This window comes from Artemia sp. Qi Xiang Cuo, chromosome 3 (genome assembly GCF_049724085.1).
Source record: "Artemia sp. Qi Xiang Cuo chromosome 3, ASM4972408v1, whole genome shotgun sequence".
In the NCBI taxonomy this organism is placed as follows: Eukaryota; Metazoa; Arthropoda; class Branchiopoda; order Anostraca; family Artemiidae; genus Artemia; species Artemia sp. Qi Xiang Cuo.
The window spans coordinates 41573545-41601325 of record NC_142796.1 but is presented as its reverse complement, the minus strand read 5'-3'; the positions used below and the strand labels follow the sequence as shown (position 1 = coordinate 41601325).

Below are 27781 nucleotides of genomic sequence, written 5' to 3'. Positions count from 1 at the left end.
AAAATATTTATAGTGTCTGATCAATAATTTCCATTTTTAACTCAAACCAAAAAACGGGAAAATTTTAAAATTAGTTTGGTTTTCCTTTTACTTCAATTGACTCGCTACGCCATTTTTTTTACACCATTAATTTCATTTCATCTCAGTTCAAAGTTATTATTGCATCCTGGAACCGAACTTCTTTGGCTTAACCCGTAAAGTACGTATCTCTATATTGTTGTCCTATATTTCCAATGAAAAATATTCAATTTTTTTTATTTTAGTTTTTAGTTCAGATTCGCTAAAGTTATTATGTAAACTGCAAAAATATTTATGATGTCTAACCAATAATACTATTTTTTAATTCAAACTAGAAAAATACCTGAAAATTTTAGAATTAGTTTTGTTTTTTTGTCTTCTGGAACCAAATTTGTTTTTGCCTAACACGTAAAGTTCATATCTCTATATTGTCGTCCTATCAATGGCTCTGCCTCTTTCTATAGCACTATAGTAGAAAGTGTTATTTTTAATATTATAAAAAGCATTTAGATATAGGTATGTAAAATGCAGTAATTTTTTTAGGGGTTTTAACAAAAAAGTTGATTTGTGAATTGTAACTAGAATAATTCCTGTAAATTTAAACAAAATAAATTTATTTTATTTCGTCTCTCAGTTCAAAGTTATTATGGTATCCTGGAACCAAACTGTTTTGGCTTAAACCGTAAAGTACGTATCTCTATATTGTTGTCCTATATTTTTCCAAAGAAAAAATTCATGTTTTTTTAGTTTAGTTTTCAGTTCATAATCGCTAAATTTATTTTATATACTGCGAAAATATTTATGATGTCTAACCAATAATACTAATTTCTTAATTTAAACTAGAAAAATACCTGAAAATTTTTAAATTAGTTTTGTTTCTTGTGTCCTGGAACCAAAATTTTTTTCATCTCAGTCCAAAGTTATTATTGTATCCTGGAACCAAACTTTTTTGGTTTAACCCGTAAAGTATGTATTTCTATATTGTTGTCCTATATTTCCAAAGAAAAAAAAAATCAATTTTTTTTAATTTTAGTTTTAAGTTCAGATTCACTAAATTTATTATGTAAACTGCAAAAATGTTTATGGTGTCTAACCGATAATGCTAATTTTTTAATTCAAACTAGAAAAATACCTGAAAATGTTAAAATTAGTTTTGTTTTTTGCTAGGTTTTAGCTACTCGTATCGTAAAGACCGAGCTCTAGCCCATAGTAACTACATGGTAGTAAAATTACATGAAGGATCAACTTAGTTCATCGAAAATGGTGTTAGTCAAAAGGATATCATGTAGTAATCATATAAGTTTTGTTTAGACTTTAAATTGACAAATTAATGTGTAAGAATTGCCCGCGGTAATTTTAACTAAAAAAAGACAACTTTCTGCCTGTCGGATTGCAATTCATATATTTTAAAATTAATTATTTTTTTTTTTTACAATAATTCGGTTTCATTTTTAATTAGTAAATTTCAATTATACTTCTGTTCAAAAAAATGCCAAAAATAAAAATGAGCTTTAACGTTAAGAGACTTGTCCTTCTTGCTATAAATGTGGGATGAAAAGTTTAGATAAGACTTAGTGATTTAGGTAAAGGAAATATTAAAATAGAAACTAGAAAAAGAAATAACTTGTCACATTATAACCTCGGAACAAAAATCCAATCAGAGTCATTTCTGACACCGTTGTCAAATCTGAAGAAAAACATCCAAAATTCAACACTCATTCCTCGTGAACTTTCATTAAGTTTCATTCGATAACTTCATTCATCTAATTCCTGTTTAGTCCTTACGAAAGACATAAATATCATTATATCAGAGGTATATCAGAGGTTTTTTCTTTTAAAGAGATAAAATACAAGAAGATTTTTTTTTCAAGGTATTATTGCCAGACAATTGTTGGTGGGAAACCTTTGATGGTAGGAAAATCGTAAATGTTTAAGCTTTCAGTTTCTACTATGAAATTTAGTCCCAGTAACAGCTCCTTTTATTATTTCATTCATTTGTCTATTGATATACTCGTGTTAGCCTAAAGCTATTGTAGTGAACAAACATATTCTATTTATCCCTTACTCCTATTTAAGGAAGGTTTATTTCTTGGAGGTACACCAGAAATCAGGGTTAAAGGTTGAGCCATAAACACGAAATCTTTCTACATTAACCATGGTAAACTTAGTCCTTACCAGATCCACACTTTTCTTTTTGTTCGGGATGCAGAGCAAATAATTGACGATATGTAGATGTGCAGTAATTACAATAAGATAAAACTTCTCAAACAACATTTTTTTAGAATGTAATGAGCTTGGCATGAAAACACTCTCAGAACTTGGGCATCAAATTAGGAATAATAGACATAGTCGTAGACGTAGGTGAATTTATTGACACACTCGACATAGCACTAATGCCCGTACCACATTATAGTCACACTTGTCGATAAAATCAAAATTACGCACGACTACAGCGCCAATTACGTTCGCCGTTCGTAATTTCTCGAGTTGAACATTGTTCAACTTTCAAGCATAAATTTCTTGACTGACCTATCAGAGTCAATGTTTAAGGCATACTTTTTGAAACTAGAAAAGATGGAAACTTAGAACAACGGTTTTTTTATCTGGGAGAGGAATCTGAAAAAAGTTAAGAAGACTTAGTATTAGTAGAGAACAGTTGGACACAAATTATTGTTTGAGCAAACTCTTTAAACAAATTTATTGCAATTTTAAGTTTTTGCTTTTTTTTTTTTTTTTTTTTTTTAAGTAAAAAAAATCTTAAGGTTCAAAAGCTGGCAAAATTTAACCCTTCATTTATTTTGCTACTTTTAAATTTAGGTTTTTACTTTTATTTTAATTAATTTTTTTTTCAGTTGTATATGTTTGTTTTTATTTTTTTTTTTATGTTTTATCAGATGCTGAATTAAGAGGTAAATTTCTCATATTTCTCAGATGGCTTATATTTGAGAGGTAAATAAACAAGGCAACATATCATCGAAATGAATAGTAGCTTCGTAAATATAATTTTTAATGAAAAAACAAAAGATTAAATGCTTAAGGATAGATAGGTTTGAGAAGTGAAGAATAATAGGGTTTTATCAGATCACCATTGGCTCATTTCAAGTCCTACTATATTGCTTCCAGTCCTTGAACTTGCATTTCAACAACTTGGCTTTTTTAAGGCCCTGCGATATTGTTGTTCCTTACTGAGGTGGTTCTTCACCAACCGACTATATTGAAAGGCTGATGTTGTTGATGGTTAAAACAAATTTAGTAGAGTCCCTAAAGTCACGGTATCGGTATATGTGACAGAAAAGAACGGTGTATTTCAATTAAAACTATAGGTAGCAAGAGCTAGTGTCCTAGTTATGACTTTTGTGGACCTGGCATGACCATTGTGGGGCTGGATGGGGTTTGAAAAATTAATTCTTGAAGAGTTTTGCTTGATTACCATTGCTTAGGGCCCTGTGATATTATATTCACCAATTGAGATGGCGTTTCAGTAATTGAAGATATTGAAGGACTAATATTGTTGATGGTTGAAACAAGTCTAGGGGAGCCCTTAACTCATGTCATCAGAATATCTGACTTAAATAAAGGTTATATCTGAACCAAACATTATGAGAGTTCAGAGCTGGTGATCTAGTTATGCCTTTTGAGACCCCTGAATTGGTACGACTTTTCTGGGGAATCAGGTATGATAGGTTTGATTTGTGAAGGATAACTGGGCTTTACTGATCATCATTGGCCTTTTATAAGGCACGGTGATATATTTGTCACTTTATGAGATGGTGTTTCACCAACTGACGATATTGAATTGAAGGACAGATATTGTTTATTGATGAAGCAAATCTAGGGGAGCCATCATTTCATCAGAGTATCTGACTAAAATAAAGGTTGTATCTCAACCAGACATTGTGGGAAGTATGAGTTAGTGACCTAGTTATGACTTTTCGGAACCTAGACTTGGTGCGACCTTTGCGGGTGATTAGGCTGGACAGGGAATTCTTGAGGCATGATAGTGTTTTACCTGATCGCCATTGGCTTGTTTAAGGCCCTGTGATATTGTGTTCACTTCCTGCGATGGTGTCTCACCAACTGATGATAGTGAGTGACCTGATGCCGTCGATGGTTGAAACAAACTTGTGGATCTACTTGGGTGACCAAACTTTATTTGGTTTCTTGAATTATTAGCATGGGCTCGACATCCAACTCCCTGAAAAATGGTCCAAATTAATATGAGAAAACAAACAGCTCCCATTCATTCCTACAAACTAACAAAGTCTTTTCAGAAGCCATCTCGTGTTTTGGAATAAAAAAAAGAACCAAATGAAGGAGCGACCTTTTTTAATACTAGCATTTGAAAAAGTACACACTCAGATTGTAATTTCAATTTAACATCACTCAATAGATACTTGTCATTACTCCATGCACCAACTTATGGACCATATCCTCCTCATAAGATTTCAACACCTCTGATTTGATTGGACCGGAAAAGCATCTATTGATGTCTGAGCCTTTTCCCACTGAATACACATCCAGCAACCAAGCGTCCTCCCCCTCCGTCAACTGTATTTTTTACGAGTTTAACATTTGCTTAGTCTTGTAAGAGAGCTTCTATGCTCCCACTTAGCACAATGTTCGTTTCTCCTTTGACATCAAAAGTAGTGTCAAGGTGTCGCTACCCATAGTCCCTACAGTATGACGATGAGTGAGGTTGCAAACAAAGAGAAAATTCTCTCTCCACCTCAAATCAAAGTTTTTGCAAAACAACGGTATTTCGGAGGGCAGAATTTTGCGACGACGTTGCGGATAAACTGGTACACACCAGTGATAAGTTTTTCAATTTCAACGGGGATTTGTGAGTTATATTCGTAAATTTAAAAAATTTGATTGAAAATATATATATATATTTTTTTTCATCCAAATATATAAATCTCTGAATAGAATTCAAAAGTTATTTATTGTAAAAAGTTAGGTTGAGTAAAAATATACAAGTTTGACATAGGAATTCAAAAGATAGTATGTTATAAAACATAAATATTTTCCGGGATGGTTATAGTACTAAAAAAAATTTTGTTTTCTTTTTACTGCTGATAAATAAAGAGTTTGAAGAATGATGCAGCCCGAAAGACCTGGTCAAGAAAATGTCAATACATAAAGTTTAGTTTTTGAATTTTTTCTTCAAGCGAGGAGAGCATACATAATACCCTTTAGAAAAAAAAACTTATAAATATGTTAAGAACCAAATGAAATATTAAAAAACACTGTGAATCAGTCCCCTCCCCCGGTGAATGTAATATAATAATAATAATAATTTATTTATTACCTACTATAAAAAAGAAGCGGAGTGCATCAAAAAAAAGAAAAAAAAAATCCAACTCATACACTTAACAATTATTTACATAAAACGACGTAAATTATGGTGCGCAGTAAGACCTGCATATAACGACAGCTTTCCCGCGAGCACAGTCACTTTTTCCCGTAAATCAGGGAGGCCGAATCGCGGTATTAGATGCCGGTTCCGGAACCACGGAGGGAGGTACAAAAGGTACCGAGAAAATTTAAAATAACAAGTCCGGAGAGAATTCAGATCTTTCGGCTTCAGAATTGGAAGAAAACCAGATAAAAAAAGAATAGAATGATCGCAAAATGAAAAATATAATTTCCCAAGCGCTTTTTTATTGTACCTCCCTCTATTTGCAACAATTTTTGAATATCCTATCTGATTTTTTTTTTGCATTAGAAGCTGTCAGAGCCCGAAGGGTTTTGAAATAATTAGTAATGTGAAGACCAAGCCACCGAAAAGAAGAGACACAGGGAATAGAGAAAAAACTACAGTTAAGAGGGAGACTCGCATTCGAATTAAATGAAGTATATTCGCACATATCAACGTTCAACATAAGCCCAATCCGTCTGAACTGGTCTGAGATCCAGCTGACAGAATGTGAGAGCCCAGCCCTAGAACGACTGACAAGGAGAACATCGTCCGCATAAGCAAGATACGAGACATCAATTCCATCAGAAAGGAAAATCGAAGTCAGGGATGAAAGGATAGGAGCAATACATAACTTAAAAATAGTTGGAGAAACCACATCTCCTTGACAGACACCACGCTGAAGTAACACCTTTGAATCAGAAACTACTCCATTACATTTTACCTGAATAAATGAATTCGGACACCAGTACTGTAACAAAACAACAATAGAAAGGTTAATATTGTTGGAAAAAAGGGAATAGAGTGCATGTGAGTGGACTATACTATCGAAAGCTTTCGAAAGATCAAGAACACAGATATGAAGAGGAGATTTATCATTAACAGGTTGCAACAGGAGGGAAGCTAGAACACGATAGGCGTGCTGACATCCCAGCCTTTTTTGAAAGCCAAATTGGTGTTCACCAAAATTAACATTTTCTGAAATGAAAGGGAGAAGAATATATACAAAAATTTTGCTAAGAGTGCACAAAACAGTAACTGTTCGATAAGAGCTACACGCTGACGAAGTCTTTCCACGCTTCAAAACCAAGGTGACTGGGCCACAGGGTAAATTGTCGGGAGCCATAGAAGTAGATAAACACGTCTGAAACAGAAGCTGAAGGTGAGCTATCAAAGTCGGGAAAACTACTTTCAGATGATAAGAAGAATTCTGTCTTGATCAACAGAGCTAGATTGCATGTTCTTAATAGCTTGACTAATATCAACAGTAGAAACTGGTAATACATTACTCTGAGAAATATGATTAGGCAAACACGACTCAAGAAGGTTACTAAGAAACTTTTCAACTTCCCGGTTCACCTTGCCGAAAATATCATTATAATAGTACACCCAAGCATGAACTGCTATAAGACTTTCAGAAAAATCACTACTAAGCTTATCCGAATTCATAACATGAGCCCACTCCTTTCTCGACGCAGGAAAATCAAAACCAGATACCCTAGACTGCCGTAAACGTTTTTTATAAGCACGTTTGGTACTTTGCTTCAGATCGAAGACAACTCCTCTATTTGGCCGACCGCTAGACACCCATATTCGTAGCCAAAACTTAGCTTGATTCTTTACAATTTTTAATTCTGGGTCCAAAACCCATTCTGGTTTTATAGTTTTAACTTTAATATTTTCTAGAGGAACAGCAGTCGCCTCTACTTGTTTTAAGTACCAAATTATTTTATCATAATATTCATTTAGAGACTGCTTATCATTTGAGAAACGGTCAGTAACTTGAAGCAAATGGTAAGGAACTTTTATAGAACCCAATAACACGGACAACGTAGTAATATAAAGTGCAAAATTAGCTCTACTCCAGTTATTCCTGTAAAACCACTTAGAACTTTTTGTAAATGGTCTAGTAAAACGGGAAGCGACTAGTGAAGCAGAGAACGAAATCGGGAGGTGGTCAATATCACGATCGTCTTCTTGAAAAAGAACAGTCGATACATTAATATTTGGCGGGGAAACTACATAGTCAATATTAGACAAACTTCCAGATTGATGAATATATGAATAATCAACACTTTTCTCTACTATTTTATAAGCGGAAAAAGCATCAAGGACTATATCGGATCGTACTGACTGACTTGTAATATTTGTGTTGAAGTAACCAACCACTATGTAATCATAACCAGTCGATACAACAGACGCAAGAATAGCCCTAAGATTTGCCAGGGCTTCATATACGCCTTTAAAGCGGACATAGTTTTTTTGTTACACGGGAGATACACTTTTATCAGCACAGCATTACCAAACCAAACCGCAAGGATGAATTTGTCACTGTTAAAACACACTAGAGAGAGAAAACTCAGGTTGTTCTTAACAATGCACTCGACGCCTCCAGAAGGTCTACCAAAAGTGACCTCAGCATTAGTTGTAAAAACTGAATGATTACGACTTCTTTTTAACACGTTAATACTAGTAGAAGTCAGGAGGTGTTCTTGAAGGAATACTATGTCAAACTGGTCACACAATTCATCAATCATATGCTCCTTTAAACGAGTACCATTTATATTAAGCGAAACAATCGAAACAGGCACAATCATTTCTTCTTGGCAATGATATCTCTGAGCACTTTGTATCTAAGACTAAAGGAGCCAAGATTTTCACCACAATTGGCACATCTTGCATCAAGCTGGCAGGGAGAATCCTTGGTGGAAACATGAGGGCCCGTACAGCGTGCACACTTCGCAACCAAACTTGCACAATCAGCTACTCTATGGTCTGGTGAACGACATTTTAGACAGCACCGAGGTGCCGACAGATATTCTTTCACAGATAAATATTCATATCCAAGTTTAACACCATTTTGCATAGCCTTGGCTTTTGACATAGAGTCACAAAATTCAAGCTTAACCATGCCAGTGTCACCGAGCCGCATAGCTTCCACCCCATCTGGATATCCTTGAAAGAATGAGAGGTCTAAGTCCTTCGATATTCCTCTGATTATCACCTTGGATGGAGATTCTGCTAAAATCACTGAAATAGAGTCTTTGAATTCTTCAGCAGCAGATTTTTTAACATTGATTAGCCCTTTGTCACCTTGCAAACTCAGCTTGTTAACTGCATCATGACAGCTCAGTTTATCGAGCACTTCTTTGCGTTTTATCGGGTCATTTAGTGTTTGCGGCACTTTAGAGACAACAACAGTGGTGTGAGAGTCAGTTGACGGCGTCGCATGGGCAGGCAGTGGTGGAAAGTGATTATCATACGAATCGAACTTACTTGAAACAGTCTTTAGGAAGTGTTCCATTTTATTACATTTCGCGTTCAAACTCGAATAAACCAAAGCAGGGATGACAGGTACATCAATTGGAGAACGAATTACAAACATCGGGAGGTCTATGTCTTCATCGTCATATTTCTCGAATATACTTAACATATCCTTCAGATGGCTTTCCAGAGCCTTCGGTCCCTGTCTTCTCGGGAGCTCAGTCCCAGGTACAGCGGCATCGTAGAGGAGTTTTTTTTTTAGCTTCGATTACACTCGGCAAGTCCAGAAAAAACTTTCCAAATTTCAGTATTTCGTTTTCATTCACTCCATTATCACAATTAAATTGCAAAAAAATTAAAACTGGCCAAACAACAAGTCCATTATTCATTATTCTCTGTACATACCATATGAACCAGATACAACCAAGCGAAGGAAATGTAGTTTCCTGCTACCAGATCCCCGCAGTTTAACGGAGTAACACTCCCGGCAGGTACAACGGCCCTTGCGGGAAGAAACTTTCCTCTTCTGCTCGCTTATTAGCAAAATTGAATTATAATCAGATTATCAAATCAAAAAGATAGTAAAATAATAGATGACCTTATACGAGTGAGTAAATATATCCAAATGGTAAAATAGTCCGTAAATATCAATTTACGAGAAAATTTCAAGGAAATTAGATGTCTAATCTGACTAATTTACTGTGCAATGGGATTGAAGCTGATATTTATCTGGAAGTAATAATTAATAAGCACTTTATTTTCAAGAATTATCCTAAGTGAAAATACAGTGTGCACAAAGTAGAACCAAATTAGCTTGGGGAAATCTAGTCAGGTTTAGTATTCTAGCAGACTGGGGGCATAATTTGATATGGCGCAGGGGGGATAACTTCCCCTCCCAGACCTCGGTTTGCCCTCCCCCCAGTACCCCCCCTAGCTGAGATTTTGTTTCTTCCAAAATCTTGTCAAAACTAAGATAAAACTGCATAATTCAAGAATCAACAGAAACAGATAAGTTTTTAGTACATATTTACCATAAGTTTAGTATTCTAGCTGACTGGGGGCATAATTTGATTTAGTACATTTTTACATAAGTTACCTTTATATAGTACTATAAAGTACCTTTAAAGTACTAAATAGTACCTTTCTGGTACCAAACGGCTTATATTTTAGTTTTTACTGTCATTTTCACTTGATTTAGGAAAATTGGCTCCAACTTTGCCCCCCCCCCAAGGATTTTGACGAAATTACGCCCCCTGTAGTTGACATTAAGTTGTTAGGCCTTCTTGGGACATAATTCTATTTTATTTACCCTCCCCTGCATTTTAAAACATCTGAAAAGACATGTATGCAGTAATTAGTGGGTAAAAAAGCTACCGAATGGTAGATAGCATTGGTGACTTTTCTTTTCGACAATAGCGCTACTTTCCAATCATATATGTTTCCCACAACATTTGGAATTGGATCACACCTCTGGAGTGCAATAAAGTATTTCCAAGGAAAATTAAAGAAGAATTTTCTCCTTTGGAGAATATTCCATGTCTCTTTAATTTACTTTATTGTGTAGTGAGAACATCATTTCAGTTTAATAACAATATAATTATTCATGAAAAGTGTATTTTTATATTGAGTCATTAGTTTGTTTTTACTGCTTGAAGAGTTGGAAAATTTTCTTCTGGGGGAAATGAATAAGAATTGTTACTTTATATCTTCTTAATGAGGAAGATAACTGAGTATTATTTCTGCCAACAATATATAGTAGAAGGTGCTTCCAAAGCCCTGTTAGTGACATTTTCTTATCAGCAGAAGTCTTAGAGATGATGCTGCTCATTGTCATTCCTAGCTCTGCTACTGGCCCCAGTATTACCTGATTGCATTTAATGAAAAAACCTGATATGTATAAAACTGTTCATAATAGTGCTTAAAATATGATTAAATAAAAAAACAAGTTTTTAAACTGAAAGTAAGGAGCGACATTAAAACTTAAAACGAACAGAAATTATTCCGTATATGAAAGGGGCTATCCCCTCCTCAATACCTCGCTCTTTACGCTAAAGTTTTTTATTGTTTTAAAAAATGAAGTTGATTGACAGATTCAAACCTTAGCGTAAAGAGCGAGGTATTGAGGAGGGGATAACCCCTTTCATATACGGAATAATTTCTGTTCGTTTTAAGTTTTAATATCGGTCCCTACTTTCAGGTGAAAAAACTTTTTTTTTTAGTTTAATTTCAGAAAGTTTTTGAATTAATGCAGCTTTGATTTTGGCTCACTGTACATGAATAATTAAAACTAAATTTGCATAATAATTTCACTTTTTTGGCTAAATGGCTTTCTTGAAATTTTGTTCTGAAGTAACTTATGAATTAACTTGCGTAACGAACTTCTATATTCGTATGTTTCATTACGTATATTAGGGACTTTACCCCCTAGTAGATACCTTGCTCTTTACGCTAAAGTTCAAATTTTGTTCGAATCACAAAGGTCAGTTAATTAGAATAGATAGCTCTTTTGAAAGTATTAAAAAAAACTTTAGCGAAAAGGGCAAGGTAATGACTAGGGGGCAAATAATTTAATAATTTCGGTTTGTTTTAAGTTTTAATGTTGCTCCTTACTTTCAGTTGAATAAACTAGTTTTTTTTTATTTAATTTCTGATTGTTTCTTAAATAATGCTGGGAAATCCGGCAGCCCCTTCATAGAAATGTCCCTTCCCCCAAGGAAACATCCTCCACCGAAAGATCCTCCCCCGTAACCCCCTCCTCTGACACCACCCCCCAGAAAAATATACCTCCCGAAACGTCTTTATACTTCCCATTAACCAAAACTATATGTAAACAATGGGCAAAGTTCATAGCTTCCAACCCTTCCCCCGGGAACTGTGGGGGATCAAGTCATCCTCAAAGACATATTTATTAGATTTTCGACTATGCTGAATAAAAAGGCCATCTCAAAATTTTGATTGGGTGACTTTGGGAAAAAATGAGCGAGGGAGGGGGCCAAGTTACCCTCCAATTTTTTTGGTCACTTAAAAAGGGCATTAGAACTTTTAATCTCCGCTCAAATGAGCCCTCTTACAATATTCTAGGACTACTGGATCGATGCGATCACCCCTGGGAAAAAAAAAAAAAAATCAAAACAAATAAACACGCATCCGTGATCTTTCTTCTGACAAAAATTACAAAATTCCACATTTTTACGGATAGGAGCTTGAAACCTCCGCAGTATGGTTTTCTGATATGCTGAATCTGATGGTGTAATTTTCATTTAAGCTCTATGACTTCTTGGGGGTGTTTCCCCCCTTTTTCGAAAATAAGGCAAATTTTCTCAGGCGCGTAACTTTTGATGGGTAAAAATAAACTTAATGAAACTTATATATTTGAAATCACAATAAAAATCTGATTCTATTGATGTATCTATGTGTATCAAAATTCCAGTTTTTAGAGTTCCGGTTACTATTGAGCCGGGTCGCCACGTTACCACGAACTGTTTGAAAACTTGATTTACCGCAACACAATTATTATTTTTTTAATTATTAAAAAGAGAATTATCGATTGTGATTGTTGGTAAATTTCTACAATAAAAACAAACGTTTTAGGAAAAAATCCATGATAAACTTCAAGACAAGATTCTGCTTTATTTATTCTTCCTCTGTTTTAAAATACCTGAAAAGATATTTTTGTAGCAGTTTTGGGTAATTTAAAACAAGAAGAAAATTCCGATATACTAGATAGGCTGGTGGTTTTTCATCCCTAGCTCCAGTTTTCCCATTTATTAGCTTCTCATACTCTTTGGCTGGGGTTTTATCCTATTGATTTAGATATTCGGTAAAATACTTTTTTTTTTTTTAGAACTGAAATTAGACTACAAAGTTTTAAATCCATATTGTCGCCAAATGTCTAGTTTCTTTACAAATTAAATAAAAAAAACAAGTTTTTTAAACTGAAAGTAAGGAGCGACATTAAAACTTAAAACGAACAGAAATTATTCCGTATATGAAAGGGGCTGTCCCCTCCTCAACGCCTCGCTCTTTACGCTAAAGTTTTTTATTGTTTTAAAAAATAAAGTTGTGAGACAGAGTCAAACTTTAGCGTAAAGAGCGAGGCGTTGAGGAGGGACAGCCCTTTCATATACGGAATAATTTCTGTTCGTTTTAAGTTTTAATGTCGCTCCTTACTTTCAGTTTAAAAAACTTGTTTTTTTATTTAATTTCTGATCGTTTTTTAGTTAATGCAGCTTTTGTTTTGGCTCGCCGTCATTGAATAAGTAAACAAAATTTGCATAAAAATTTTACTTTTCTTTTGCTAAATGGCTGTCTCTAAATTAGGTTCTGACGTAATTTACAAATTAACTTACGTAATTCGGTTATGAAGGAGGCTGTCCCCTCCTCAACGCCTCGCTCTTTACGCTAAATTTTTTTTATTGTTTAAAAAAATAGAGTTGTGAGAAAGTCAAACTTTAGCGTAAAGAGCGAGGCGTTGGGAGGGGACAGCCCCTTCATATACGGAATAATTTCTGTTCGTTTTAAGTTTTAACGTCGTTCCTTACTTTCAGTTAAAAAAACTTGTTTTTTTTATTTAATTTTTGAACGTTTTCGAATTAATGCAGGTTTTGATTTTGGCTCACCGTACATGAATAATTAAAACAAAATTTGCATATTATATTTGGTTAAATGGCTTTCTCGAAACTTGTTTAATTTTATTTACGAACGTTTTTATTAGTAATAAATATACGTAACTTAGAATTAACTTACGTAACGAACTTCTATATTCATAAATTTTTAACACGTATATTAGGGGGTTCGCCCCTAGTCAATACCCTGCTCTTTAAACTATAGTTCGAATTTTTTTTTCCAGTTCTTTAAAAATGACCTCTTAATCACAATCAGTTGATCAGTTGAAAAACTTGTTTTTTTTATTTAATTCCTGATCTTTCTCTTTAATAATGCTGGGAAATCCGGCGCCCCCTTCATCGCACTGTCCCTTCCCCCATGAAACCGTCCTTCATGGAAAGATCCTGCCAGATCGCCCCCCACCCTCTCCTGCCCCCACCTACCAGAAAAAATCTCCTCTGAAAAAGTCTGTATACGTCCCACTAACCTATACTATATGTTAACATTGAGTAAAGTTCATAACTTTCAGCCCTCCCCCTGGGGACTTTGGGGGATCAAGTCATCCTAAAAGACATTTTTATCATATTTTCGACCATGCTGAACAAAATGGCTATCTCAAAATTTTGATCGGGTGACTTTGGGAAAAAAATGAGCGGGGGAGGGGGCCTAGATACCCTCCATTTTTTTTGGTCAATTAAAAAGGGAACTATAACTTTGAATTCCCGTACAAATGATCCCTCCTACAATATTCATGGACTACTGGGTAGATACGATCACCCCTGGGGGAAAAAAAAAAACAAAAAAAAACAAACAAACCCACACCTCCCACCGCCTCCGTGATCTGTAGTCGGCCAAAAAAGGGAAAATTACACAGTTGTGTAGACAGGAACTTAAAACCTCGACAGTAGGATTCCATGAGGCGTTGAATAGAATGGTATGATTTTCATGAAATCTCTAAATTTTTAAAAGTGTTTTTTTTCCTTTTTTTGAAAATCAGCCAAATTTTCTCAGGCACGTAACTTTTGATGGGTAAGATTAAACTTAATGAAACTTATATATTTGAAATCAGAATTAAAATCTGATTCTTATGATGTATCTATTGGTATCAAAATCCCGTTTTTTAGAGTTTCGGTTACCATTGAGCCGGGTCGCTCCTTACTTACAGTTCGTTACCACGAACTGTTTGAAAGGCCACAAGTGTTATATATAAATAAATATATATATATATATATATATATATATATATATATATATATATATATATATATATATATATATATATATATATATATAAAAAAAAAAATATATATATATATATATATATATATATATATATATATATATATATATATATATATATATATATATATATATATATATATATATATATATATATATATATATATATATATATATATATATATATATATATATATATATATATATATATATATATATATATATATATATATATATATATATATATATAAAACGTTCAAAAACATCAAAAAATAAAACTAATAGTTTCAAACCTATTACATATCATAGTTAAAAATGGGAGTAGCTTCAATGATCAAACATCTTTGGAAAGTTTTCAGTATGAAAAGACAATAAATTGTGTAAAGAGCAAAAAGTAGCAATTGGAAATTTGAAGCAAATTAGAAATCGTTGTTAGAAGTTGGACTTCCTTTAATAATCAAATATCTTTAAAAAGACAGACAAGCGGCAATGAGAATCCATATACAGAAGCCTGCCGCGTGCCGGGGCTGGCAGCGAATATATAGATATATATATATATATATATATATATATATATATATATATATATTTATATATATATATATATATATATATATATATATATATATATATATATATATATATATATATATATATATATATATATATATATATATATATATATATATATATATATATATATATATATATATATATATATATATATATATATATATATATATATATATATATATATATATATTCAAAAACCTTCGTTAAAAATAGAAAGAATTAGCATAGAAAAAAGGATAGAATTGCACTACTCATAATGCTAATAGAGACAGTATTACCAAAAAGGAAAAGAGATATTACTTTTCTATCCTTCTATGTGAAAAAGAGTGCCTTAGTTCCATTGGTTTATTTTTGTAATGCATTTTCGCAAGTCAGTTGCATTATCCTTATTCCTGAAGAGAAAATATCGCCACTTTTTCATAGCCTGGCTAACTAACACTTAGATTAACTAATGCGAGCGACATATCTAGACGGGGCTAAACTGACAATGAAATCTAATTTTGGAAAAGACTCCGTATTTAAAAACCTGATTGGTTCTTCTGTGAGAAATATTAAGGCAGTACAAGGATGAAACATTTTTCGGTCACAACATTCCTTACAAGCATACTCTCTGTTTGTCTGCGACAACATCAACACTACTAAACATTACAGTTATAGAGGCAGCAATTTAATAAACACTTAAATAATATAGTAAACAATAATACAATTAAATCGTTATAATAAATATTGATTAAAATTGAGTACAAACAAAAACGCTAATAAAGACAATCACATAAGAGAAGAAGATTAATTTTTTTTTATTGTGTGAGTTGTGGAGAGCAAGGATAGTTTAGTTCAGATAAACGGGCACTGCTAACAGACGCTTGTTTTTCTAAAGAAATAATGGGATCAGCTATGTTATACTCTCTCACAAGATAAGAATTATGGGTCCATGGAGGAAAATGCAAGAAAGAAAATAAAAATAAAATTTTATTGATATTACTAGCCTATATTGGCCAACGACAAAGCTAGAGATTCCTCGCAATAAATATGTTTTTGGATATTGTTTAAACGAGTTCTTAGAAATGGGCTTGATTGAATTATAAAACTATTCGTTTCTGTTTACTATTGATTTTTGTTTATTTTGAAGGTAAATTTCAAGTGTCTTTGTTTTTTCTTTGTTTTTTTTTATCGTGTGTTATTTTTTTGTCTTTTTCTTTAGATGATTTAACTAATTGTTTTTTTTTCTCTTTGTCCTTTTTTTCCCTTTGATAAAGGCTCCCGGAAGTGGAGTTGATTAGTTAATTGTTTTTTTTATCATTTCATTGTCACTGCTTTATTTAACTTAAACTCATTTTTCTCTCTTAATTTTTCGTTAAAAAATGGCTTTATATTTAACAAAGTTATGAGTCAGTAAGATAAGATTTATTGCTGAAAAACGGCTATCACAAGCCCAAATTGGTCGAATTCGCACTTTAGCGTCAAATACAACGAAAAAAGAACAACAAAAACAAACAATCATACAACAACAGAAAATTATAAAAGGGTCAATGTTGAATCCGTAAAAATGTTAAAAACAAAAACAATGTAAACTTATAAAATTAGAAGGTCAATGTCAAGTCAGCAAAAATGCCAAAAAATGAAAACTCGTAAAATTAACAAGGGGATAAAAATTAAAACAAAACATAAGTTAGTTATTTAAAACAAATATAAATAAAAAACCTCCAAATTTGCAAAATGGACATTAAAATTAAAAATTATGAGATTAAAAGTGAGTGAGGGAGGGGGGGCAGGCTGCGGAGATTCACTTATTGAAAATGTCAACAATGTAAGGGATAAAAGTTTTTCTATATCTTTCAGTGCAAACTTTTATTGGGGCAAGAAGGGGGATTTTTGTTGAAGCAGAACACGGGAAGCGGGGTCGAAGGGGTGAATATTGACCAGGAAAAAAGGGAGTTGTTCGAGGGTTATGAAGGGCATTGTTAGCAAAACACAAAGTAATTTTGCTTTCCTTTCCTTAAGGGTGATAAGATTAGCTCTCCTAAGAAAGAAAATATAAGGTACTTTACCCTCATTGAAGATAATTCTTCATTGAAGATAATTCTTCGGCACCTTCTTTAGACTGCCTCCATTCTGTCCGACAATTCAACGGAGATACCAGAATGCTAAAGAGGACAGGTGTACACAAGGGTTTGGCGTACAAATGAGAGGAAAAATCTCAAACAATGCGATTTAGGGCATTTAAATTTTTTAAGGAGTTTAAGGAGTTAAAATGTGGTATTGGCACATTTCAAGAAGTCATTAATATGGCAATTCTATTTTAAGTCACAGGAGATGGAAACACCCAGTAATTTCATAGTGGTAACAGGCATTTTAGGGGGGATTGGACAGGAGAAAGAAGGAGGAGTTCAAAGGAAATTAATAGTAAGAACAGTTGACTTTAAAGGGTTGACTTTCATATCATTAGTAAGAGCTTCGGCTCATATCGATTCCAAGATGTCTATTGGAGTACTTTTTAAATTTTTGAAACATGTCTCGAAAGTAATTAGATAGTTTTTCTAATAGTATATTGTGGTTGATTAAATCAAAAGCTTTTTGCAAGTCAACAGCGATAACATTGAGCCAGGTATTGGGTTTTTCGAGTGTGTTAGATATTGTGTCCATAAGGTGAACAAGATAGTGGGTGGTAGATGTAAAGCGTAGGTTTCCGAATTGTCTTTGGTCAACATTTGGGATTATCTTTACTTTCAACCACTCAGCTAAAAAACTTTCATATAACTTGGAAAAAAAAACTTCAGGAAGAGCAATGGGACGGAAACCATCAAAAATCTTGCTTGTTATCTTTCTTTTTTACGGGAGTAATAAAACCTATTTCCATCAATTTGGAAATTTACCAGTAGTGGTAATTTCATTAAGTAGTAAGGACAAAGGCTCTGGGAGATTATCAGCAAAGGCTTTGTCTAGTACAATCGTGATGTCTAGTGGACAAGTACTGTATTTTTTAATGTTCTTAATTTTTGCCTCCATAACCGAGGGTGAAATAACGGGAAAATTGAGAGAGCACAAATCATAAGGAGTGTCAAAAGAGAAGGGAGGGAGGTTCTCAACTATGGAGGAAAGAAATTTGTTCAGATCATTGCTGTAACTGAAGGGTTTTCTTGGAAATACAAATCTATATTATTGTGGGTTTTCCCACAAATTTTCTTTATTCTATTATACCATTGTTTTGCAGTGGCGCCAATTCACGAAAATGTAGGGAGGGCAAGGATTTTTTTTAGATTTTTTTTTAAATTAAGATGCAAAAAAAGAACAACATTTAGCAAACATACCTAAAACAGGGGGTAGCGGCGAGGTCGCTGCTTGGCAAAATCGTCGACTAATCTATCCAAATCCAGTTTCTTTACCTCCTCTTTTTCAACGGCCATTATCATGAGATCACTGAGTCTGTAGTTTCCCATCGTCGATCGCAGATAGTCTTTCACACGCCCTAATGCCGAGAAGAATCGTTCATTACTGGCAGTGGTCACAGGTAAAGTAGCAACTAGCTTCATCAGTTTTAGCACTGCAGAATAGGCAACTGGGAGGTTGGATAAGATTTCGATAGCTCGAAGAAGATCCATTTTTGAAATATTACTTTTTGACAGATGCAGCTTTGCAAGAGAAAGCTGGGATTCTATGGCATGGTCATCGACACCGAGAATCTCTGGATAATGACACATAACTCTTTCCACTTTCGAAAATTTGAGAAAATCGGAACTTGAGGGGTCAAAGGCAGATAAAGCGTTGAGCAGAGGCATATTTTGCATGAAATGTTGACCCATCTGACTCGTGAAATGATCTTTTACCTCTAAGTACAGAAGTTTATCGGAGGCCGATAGAACTGGCTGACTGGTGTTATGTTTACCGGTTGTTGAGTTTCAAAGAAAGTCTTTGAGACGAATGGAAATGGCTGGACTTCTCTTGCGTCGAGCACTGGCTTTAGATTGTGGAGATTTCGATTCCTGGATATCGTTTAAAGCCACGAATTCAGATATGTTTTTGCTTAAGTTGTTCCATTCGTTATCATTTCTCAGCTTTTGGAGTGTCTCATATGTCCCAGAAATCAGTGCAAGTGCCTTATAAATCAACAAACTTTCGGATTGAAGTTGCTCTGATAAACAATTTACAATGACTAATACTTTTTCCATTATGTGTAAAGTTGAAACAAAAGAGGCAGAGTTGATTTTGTCCGTAGTCCTTTTGCTTCACACGCTGCCTCGCCGTTGGAACTATCAGAGACTGTGGCAAGCACAGCAACAATACAATCAAATTTGGCCTTCACCTTCGAAATAGAGCGGACTGCGTAAAACCAGCGAGTCTGGACGGTCCTCTCTAGCTCCAAGACTTCTTGCCCGCTAATACGCTGGGATTCCACAAATAGCTCGTGACGAGTATTGCTGCATGATATAAATGCGTAAAGTCTTTGCACCCCAGAGAAAAATTCAGAAAGTTCGCTGATATTTTTTAGGCAGTCAGTCAAAACCAAGTTTAATCTGTGGGCGTGACAGTGTACATAAACTACATGAAGCACCTTCTGCCTAAACTTTGCTTGAACTCCGTTAAATTCCCCACTCATAACGGATGCGCCATCATAACATTGAGCAATACAGAGCATCGAATCTACACCAAGCTTTTCTATAGTTTCACAAATCGAGGTGGATAAGCTCTCGGCGTCTAATTTGTGCATGTGATAGCAGCCGATTGGTCGCTCCACTACTTTTCCATTTGATATGTACCTGAGTTGGATCGCTAATTGTTCTTTTCTAGAAACTTCTTTTGTCTCGTCGACAAGAATAGCAAAGTAATTAGCTGATTTTACTTCTGAAATAATATCTTGGCGCAAGGCATTTCCTATCAGTGTAACTGCGTCATTTTGGTACTGATGACTGCAATAGTGACCATATCGGCGCTGTAACTTGGCCTTCAGCTTTTCGTCGCCTTTAGACATTTCCTCCATCAATTCAACCAAATTACCCCGGTTTGCAGATGTTTCTGATTCGTCATGACCCCTCAAAGCAAGACCCTGGCGGCCAAGAAAGCAAACAGCGTGAAAAATGTACTTCACATGATCTCTATTTTACTGAACCTCTTGAGATCTGGATTGAATTAAGGCATTCGCTATAGATTTCGAAGTATCAGTACTCATTATCTTAAATTCCGTCCATGCTGACATACAATGCCTATGTCTTTCAGAACCATAATGTTGCTTTAATAGAGCAGAACTGACTTTCCACTTGAAAAATCCTGACTCAATGAAAGCCCTTTTTCCAGCAGTTTTTCCCGCCCTTAGAGTCCCCATTGAAAAATAGCGGCAAGCAAAACAAAACACGGAATTCAAGTTTTTTGAGTATTCAATCCATTCATAAGTCTTATAGTAATGTGCACTGAATGTCCTTCCGTTAGAACTGGTAGCCGGATATCTCTCAAGAATAGGTTGAGCTGGTTTGTCGTGACGCGTCCTAGAGATATATGAGAGAGTTTCTTGACTACTACTGGAACCCGCAAGGGGTTCAGCGATGCAGACCGAACTTTCATGTTGATCTGAGCCATTTATTGTTCCGCTTGTTTCCTAAATTATGTCACAGGCGGGGAAATTTATCCCAACTAACCTGAAACCTTGGACACTGACACTATTGCCAGTTTCTTGCACTATAGTTTCTTCATTTTTTCCGCATTTTCACCGAAAAAAATCCAAAGTTTGTTGTCGCTTTTTACTTATAGTTTGATTACGATGTAAACCTGCTTTCTGCTGATAAAGTGTTTACTTTGATAAACGTAGCCGAATCATTCAGAGTTATGGGTTCTCATGGAGGAGGCAGAAGAGTCTCTTTCACTATAAGCTATGTGTTTTATTGTACTAAGTTTATGTACAGTAGTTTAAGATAGATGCAGTTAAACGAGTAGTAGACAAGGACTTCACTCAGACACGGCAAGAGAAGAACTGAATAAACACGTAGAAACTCACTTAGAAAATCACTCCCATACTCCACGGTGAAACTACCCCGCTTAGAAACCCCATAAACCAATCACTTACATTTCCTGTTCACGACAGTCCCATACACTCCACTGGGACTAGTCATCCCATAAACTATTCAACATAGTCAAGATTCTGCTGACCAAAACCCCCTTGAAACCCTAGAACACATTTCCTTTCCCAGCTACTAAAAAAGGCAATATACAAAACTCATAGTTTACAACGAATTCTTCACAAGAACAATAACAAAACGGGTACTGACCACATGAAGCTTAGTTTTGAATGAACCCTACTCGGAAATAAAATAGTGTAGACGCGCTCGCTCTTAGACATTTCAAAACAAGATTATATAATTAGGGCACCAGTTTGTTGGTCGTATTTATTGGACCAGTTGCTGGTTTAATATAGCACATAGCTAAAATGGAAAATAGCTGTGAAATATAAATAAGAAGGTAATTTTCAAAGTTTAGGGGGTGGAATGCCCCCCCCCCCGAATTGGTGCCCCTGTTGGTTTGGCTTTGTAGAAAATAAATCCTGGACTTTAAATTTCTAATTTGAAGAAGCAGATTTACATATTTCTTTTTTTTATGTGTTTACGCAGTGAGTTAGCTTTGGATGTTTTACCATTCTTACGTGGATTCATTTTAATTCTAATTTGTTTTTTCAACTGGCTAGTAATGTGTGGTTTATCATTAGAACATTGTTTTACTTTTTTCTCAGGGAAGGAATCTATGTATTTTGTTTTAATCAGATTTTGGAAGTCAGAGACTTTAAAATTGATGTCATTTTCCCCCTTCAGAGCCAGCCAGTTTTCATTAGTAATCCAAGATCCAAATGTGAAAAGGCCATCATTGGAAATTGGGCGATTTTGTGTACTTGACAGGGGGCCTCTAGCTCGATCAATTTGTCGAAAATCAGGCTTTCGGCGTTCGTAAGAAGGAGCTTTGGGAGAGTAAAACGGTTACTAAAGCGGGCATTTTTTCGTTTGTTAATTGAGGGATCCAGTGGAGAGTGGGAGGAACGTGGATCTGGGTTGAGGAGAGGCATGTTTTTCGGGATGAAGGCTGGGATTCGTTTGAGAAGCAGGATTAAAAGGCGGGACTGGACCGTGCTTGAGAGAAAAGGAGGACAGCGGACAAATTATGGGGATATTATTAAGTTGGGATGGAATTACGGTGGAATGGAGATAATCTGTTAAACAGCTGTTACCTGATGGGGGGAATGGTGACTCACGTCTATCAATGATTCGTTGGTTTGTGGGAATTTAAGGAGGATATAGGGCCACATTCCGTAGGCGGAGAGGTAATAAGGCTTCTGAGTGAGGGGAGGTAGTAGCAAAGGGATGTTTTTTGACAAGGTAGGAGAAGGAGGGATGGGTACTGACGATTCTAAGAGGTTGGGTATAATATTGGAACGAGGATACTTCTTGTTCAAGCGTTCGGGACGGGAGCTGATTAAAAGAGGAGGGGGAGTAGGGAATTGGTAAGGGTTTGTTAATTGTTGAGCTGTGTTTGACGAACTTAGGTGGAAGATTTTTGCTTGGGTGCGGTGTACTAAAAAAGGACGACCAAAGGGGGAGGAGTGACTCTTACAATTTATATCTCTTACAGATTGGTGCAATTTTCTTCCTGGGGGTAGATAAAAAGAAGGAGGGACCTTAACGTGAGCTTTAGTGCAACCAAAACAACGACCACTGGAAAAAACGGTACAGATATTAACATGCACTCAAGCATACTACATTTACCTAATAGGTAGAATTTACATAAATGTAACAAATTTCAATGATTAGCTCTACAATTACCACTTAAAAAATATTTACAAATGTTTGAGGAAGTATCATTATTGGCCAGGTCAGGGATTGTACGGTGATTTCGTTTCTCGAGGCTGCGAGCAGCTGGTATAACTGTATGATTATGCGAACAATTTTGTAGAAACTTGATTAAAGTACGATCGTGTCTAAAAGTACAGTCATCTCCTATTTTGCATGAACCAGCCAAAATCATATTTGCGCATTTACATATCTGAGGCAAAGTAGTACAGGAATAATAAGGTTCGACCAGGAACAAATTGATGAAGTAATGCTTTCTTCCCTATCAAGACCATAAAAAATCGCTGAACAACATATCCAAAATCTCCATCTCTAGCTCGTTGCGAAATTTGCTTTTTTCGCCGTTTTTGTTATTAATTTTTTTTTTTTGGAAAAAAAAGAAATATTACGAAACTGGTGTTTGATATGTCTTTCTGTATAAGATTTAAAAGATGAAACGGTATCTGATGTTAGTTTCTCCGAAATGTCAAAAAATAAATCAGAAATCCTCTGTTTTTGAACAAAAATGAACAAATTATAACGTTTTAGGTAAAAAAGAAACAAGCGTTCGATAGAAGTTTCTAGATCAGTTTTGAGTTGAAAAACCAGGCTTTCTGAGATACTTTAAGATCTTTTTACTACCCATCCTCCCGACCCTTCCCCAAAACCCTTGCTCTTCGCAGGCATTTGAGATCAAAATCCATTCACCTTCATCACCATAAAAAACGACATGGTAAAAATTATTTGTAATAAAACGTAAGAAAATTGCACATCTGATTCATCAAAGGAACAAAAATCATTGGAAAAATTAAATCACAGGCTTAAAGCTCATCCTCAGAAAATTCATCTTCTTGACACTTCGCGTTGTTGCACGAAACTCCTCTGCATACTCGACAAGCCGTGGTGCATTTCAGGCCACTTTTCTTGCAGGATTATCTCTCAATGTCGCAACCATCAGCTCGGCAAGAACACTTCACTGTCTTTAGAAGATGAGGAAGAGTAGCGGGGAGATCCGTCATTTTTGGCTCTAAAACTTCGTTGCCTTGAAGATTCTATCCCCAGCTTAGAAGGGTCAACCGTGTTCCCTAGCCAAATCTGAACCTGGCTTTAGACTCGGAGCAAACGATACTTCGCTGCCATCATAGTCGGAGGCAGCTCTTGTGGGTGTATGAATGAGGTGGCAGCATCGATTTTCCTCTGGAAAACTTGGTTCCTGGCAGTGTCAAGACTTGGCAGATCCTGGCAGTTGTAGAGTATCAGCAAAGCTTTCTCTCCATCCACAGCTATCTCATCATGAGATGCAGATTGTTTGGTTAACAGGGTATCGGCGTCTCTGAAAGTTGAGCTGGATAATAATAGCTGAAGAGCTTTTCCTTTTCCGTTGCCATAAAGGTGCGATGTTGTGTCGCAACCCAGTATGGCGTGACAGCAGGGCATCAGCTGGCAAACTTCTGATCCTAACTTGTCTTTTATCTGACAAACATCCCAAGCTGAGCATTCACTTCCGAATTCTGCTTCCGGCGAGATGTAAACTGGGTTTGAACTCTTCTTTACATGATAGAAGAGAAGGAAGAGAATGCCTGTATCATAACAACCACAATGGTATCGCTATGGAGTACTGCTCCCGTAGCCTTCTTTACTATTTCTATATCAGTATCTCCTTCAGATTTGTATAAATTACAACCGCTGGCTTCCAGAGCGTTTCCAAAAATCTTCAGAAAACGCGATTTGTTCTCCTTGCATGAAAGAAACTCCTCTTTCTTCATGCAAAGATTCATGTCGTCGGTAAATAACACTTCGCCACCGACAGATCCAGCTCGACGCAAATGGGTTGCATCTTTAATTGACGGACCGCCGTCATTTCCGTCGAAGACGACAACTGCACCGGGATACTTTTTTTCTACGTAATGAATTTAGGAAGACATGATAGCCTTGTATGTGGAAGCGACCTTCCACGGGATCCGATGGAGAAGGGCGTCCTCGCCTAAGACGAAGCTGGTAATTCCCACCGGGCTTGGGGACTGAGCATCAAACCCAAATGACTGATAGACTGCATTTGCTAGCTCGGGCTTGTTGGCCTTTCGCATGAATCCGTTTCTTCGAAAAGAGCAGGAGGAATGGTACAGAGCTCAAACTTGAAATAGTCTTCCTTGAGACTAGAACTCTGGGTAACGATAATGAACCTCTGAAAAAGTAGCGCCGGGTCGATCTGCGCCACCTTAGAAGAGCCCGACTTTTTGTGGTCATCAGAGTTACTTGGTCTTTCTTTTTAAAGACGTGTTCCTTCAAGGTCTTTTCTGGCATCTTCTCTAAGATTTTCTTCCCAGCAGATTCGGTTTCGTCAACCTTCACGCCTGAAGATGAATTTACTCCATTTGCAACGTTTCTCAGTTGTACATTGCCTTTGAATAGGGATGACACTTCGAAGAAATCTACCAACTTCGCGGTATCTTCATAGTCTTGGGTTTGTCTGTTCAGACTCAAGTCAAGATGCTGCTCGCTTGTAGTGTAGCCGATATTCATCAGGTTCTGCATTAACAGATTTACCTCAAGACACGCCGGTATTGGACCCAAATTGATTTTCACCAGTGAGTCCTCCCGATGTCTTTAGGCTTCACATGTGCTCTTATTCAATAACTAAGTCTGCTGAGAGGCCGGCCCAGCGCCGATCTGACCTTCTAGTCGTGTGCCCTTGCTCACTGAACATCTGAAACATTTTTGGGTGATGACTGGGAAGTTTAGTCATCTCTTGGATGTACAACCAGACAGATTTCACGTAAAGGTTGTGCCCAGACGCGGCTAGGTAGGAGAGCATTTCTGCTGCAACCTGCAAATGTAGGTCCCATAGACCCAGTCTCCTGGCACGTATAAACTTGAGAAGCTTTTCAACCATGTCAAGGTACTGCAGCCAGAGCTTTGCTGTTCGGTGATCTGCGCTTTAAACGCAGTGCAATGTATCTTTCAACTGCTTATACCTGTACCAGTTGGTTACACTGATAAGCGAAATGGTCTATGAATGGGAGTATATAGAGAGGAAGTTTTGCTGATATAGGTCATGCTATGATTAAGGCTGTGTAATTCGGCATATTTGCAAGCTCGGTAAGAAAGAACCTACCCTAGCAATCATATTAATAAACTACAAACCTGAACATGATAATTTATACTATCCGGAGCGGAGATAACTTTCTATTTACATAAGACTGCAGCTCGGTTGCCACAAGATGGCGTTGAGAACGTGTGTAAAAGTAATCACGCTAGCTTGGAAAGATCTGGATGTATACTGAAAAAAGACAAACGAACGGACAAAAAAACACACAAAAAAAAATATCATAGTTATCACTTATTTTTTTGCCAAAAATACCGAAATTTTGCTACTTTTTTTTACTAAAAATGGATTTTTTTCATTTCATTTGACGTTTATAAGAAAAAATAACGTCAGAAACGGTTTCAGATCTTAATTCTGATACAGATAGACGTATCAACCACTCATTTCGTGACGCTTCATTTTTACATGAAAAAAACAAATTAATGTAACAAAAATGGCGAAAAAAAAAAAAATTTCGCAACGGGTTAGAGATGAAGATTTTGGATATATTGTTCAGCGCATTTTTCTGGTCCGGATGGTGAAGAAATCATTACTTTATCAATTTGTTCCTGGTTCGGGCATTTTTTTTCCGTATTAATACTGTACTAAAGAGGCTTTCTTGTTCGTCAGGCTATTCACTTCACTAATTTCAAAACAATTATGGATGTCTGTAATAGGGTTAATGTCACTACAATTATTAGTAGAAACATAATTATCCAAAGGTGAGGCAACTTCAGACGGATTCGTCAGCTCATGAAAAATAGAGTACTCTTCAGTATTTTTAATCTGACAGATCCGGTCACTAACATCATCAAATGGATTATTGACCTCTAATTAATGGGTGTAATTATTTTTGGGATTTGTCCTCATCTTGCTGAGATAAAAGGAAGGGAGATCAAGAATATCCAGTTGGGGGGGGGGTATCTTTGCACTGTATCATAGACAGTGGGTGAGAAATAATTCTCAAAATTTGTTTTAATGCCTCTTCTAGCTTGTTTTTTAATTCCAGCAAGGCAAACATTGGCTTGGGGAAGTCAGGTTCAATAGTGCATATTTCAGTTTGACACCCAAAATCTCTAAAAAGAGGATTCTGATGCGTAGAGTCAATCCTTTCGAAGAGTTGAATAAGGTTCGGTCTAGACTGATACCTCACGTGAGCCGGGGTGTAAGTAACTAGTAGTGGCGCAAAGAATAGAAGAAGGGTTAACAAACAAAGTGAAGTTGTGGTAAAGCTTTCTAAGTTAATTAATTATTAATTTAGTAAAAATATATATGACGCAAATATTAAGTTTGGAAAGACCACTTTTTATTAAGATAAGGAATTTATCCTGCTAAATTCTGTTTAACGGGAAATTGAGAAATTGCCACATTCTAGCGAATACGTGGGAAGGTGTGGTTGAAAAAAATGTATAAAAGATACATTTTATCGGAAGGGAAGTTCTTATACAAAATATATGCCGGACTGACCTCTGGTCCGTTGTTTTAGAAATACTTTGGGACTTTGTTCTTATCATTGTAAGTGTCTAAGTATCCTTTTTATATTTTATTGTTGTTTTATTGAGACTTGTGGGCTACTTGGGACAGCCAGTCCCAGTAGACAGATTATAGCCGATTATATTATATGGTAAATGAATAAAAGTATTGTATTTTAGACGACCTCTCTACAATCTATTTTTAGCCTCTCGAACATACTCAGTCGGTACGCCTCATTAGTTTGGTCATAGCCTAAGGCACGCTACCAAAGTTCAATTACCTTAGGGCCAGAGTTTATCTCCCCTATAA

At 35.7% G+C, this 27781-nt stretch overlaps 1 protein-coding gene across 2 annotated transcripts in view; it reads right to left on the bottom strand.

Moving 5' to 3' along the window:
- The window catches only part of LOC148954103 (metabotropic glutamate receptor 8-like), a 437295-nt gene that overhangs the window by 4250 nt on the left and 405264 nt on the right, over positions 1-27781 (bottom strand). For both annotated transcript variants that reach the window (XM_089085905.1, XM_089085904.1), the window contains exon 15: positions 4028-4213. In XM_089085905.1, coding sequence (XP_088942031.1) covers positions 4028-4213 — 186 coding nt within the window. The remainder of the gene's footprint in view (positions 1-4027; positions 4214-27781) is intronic.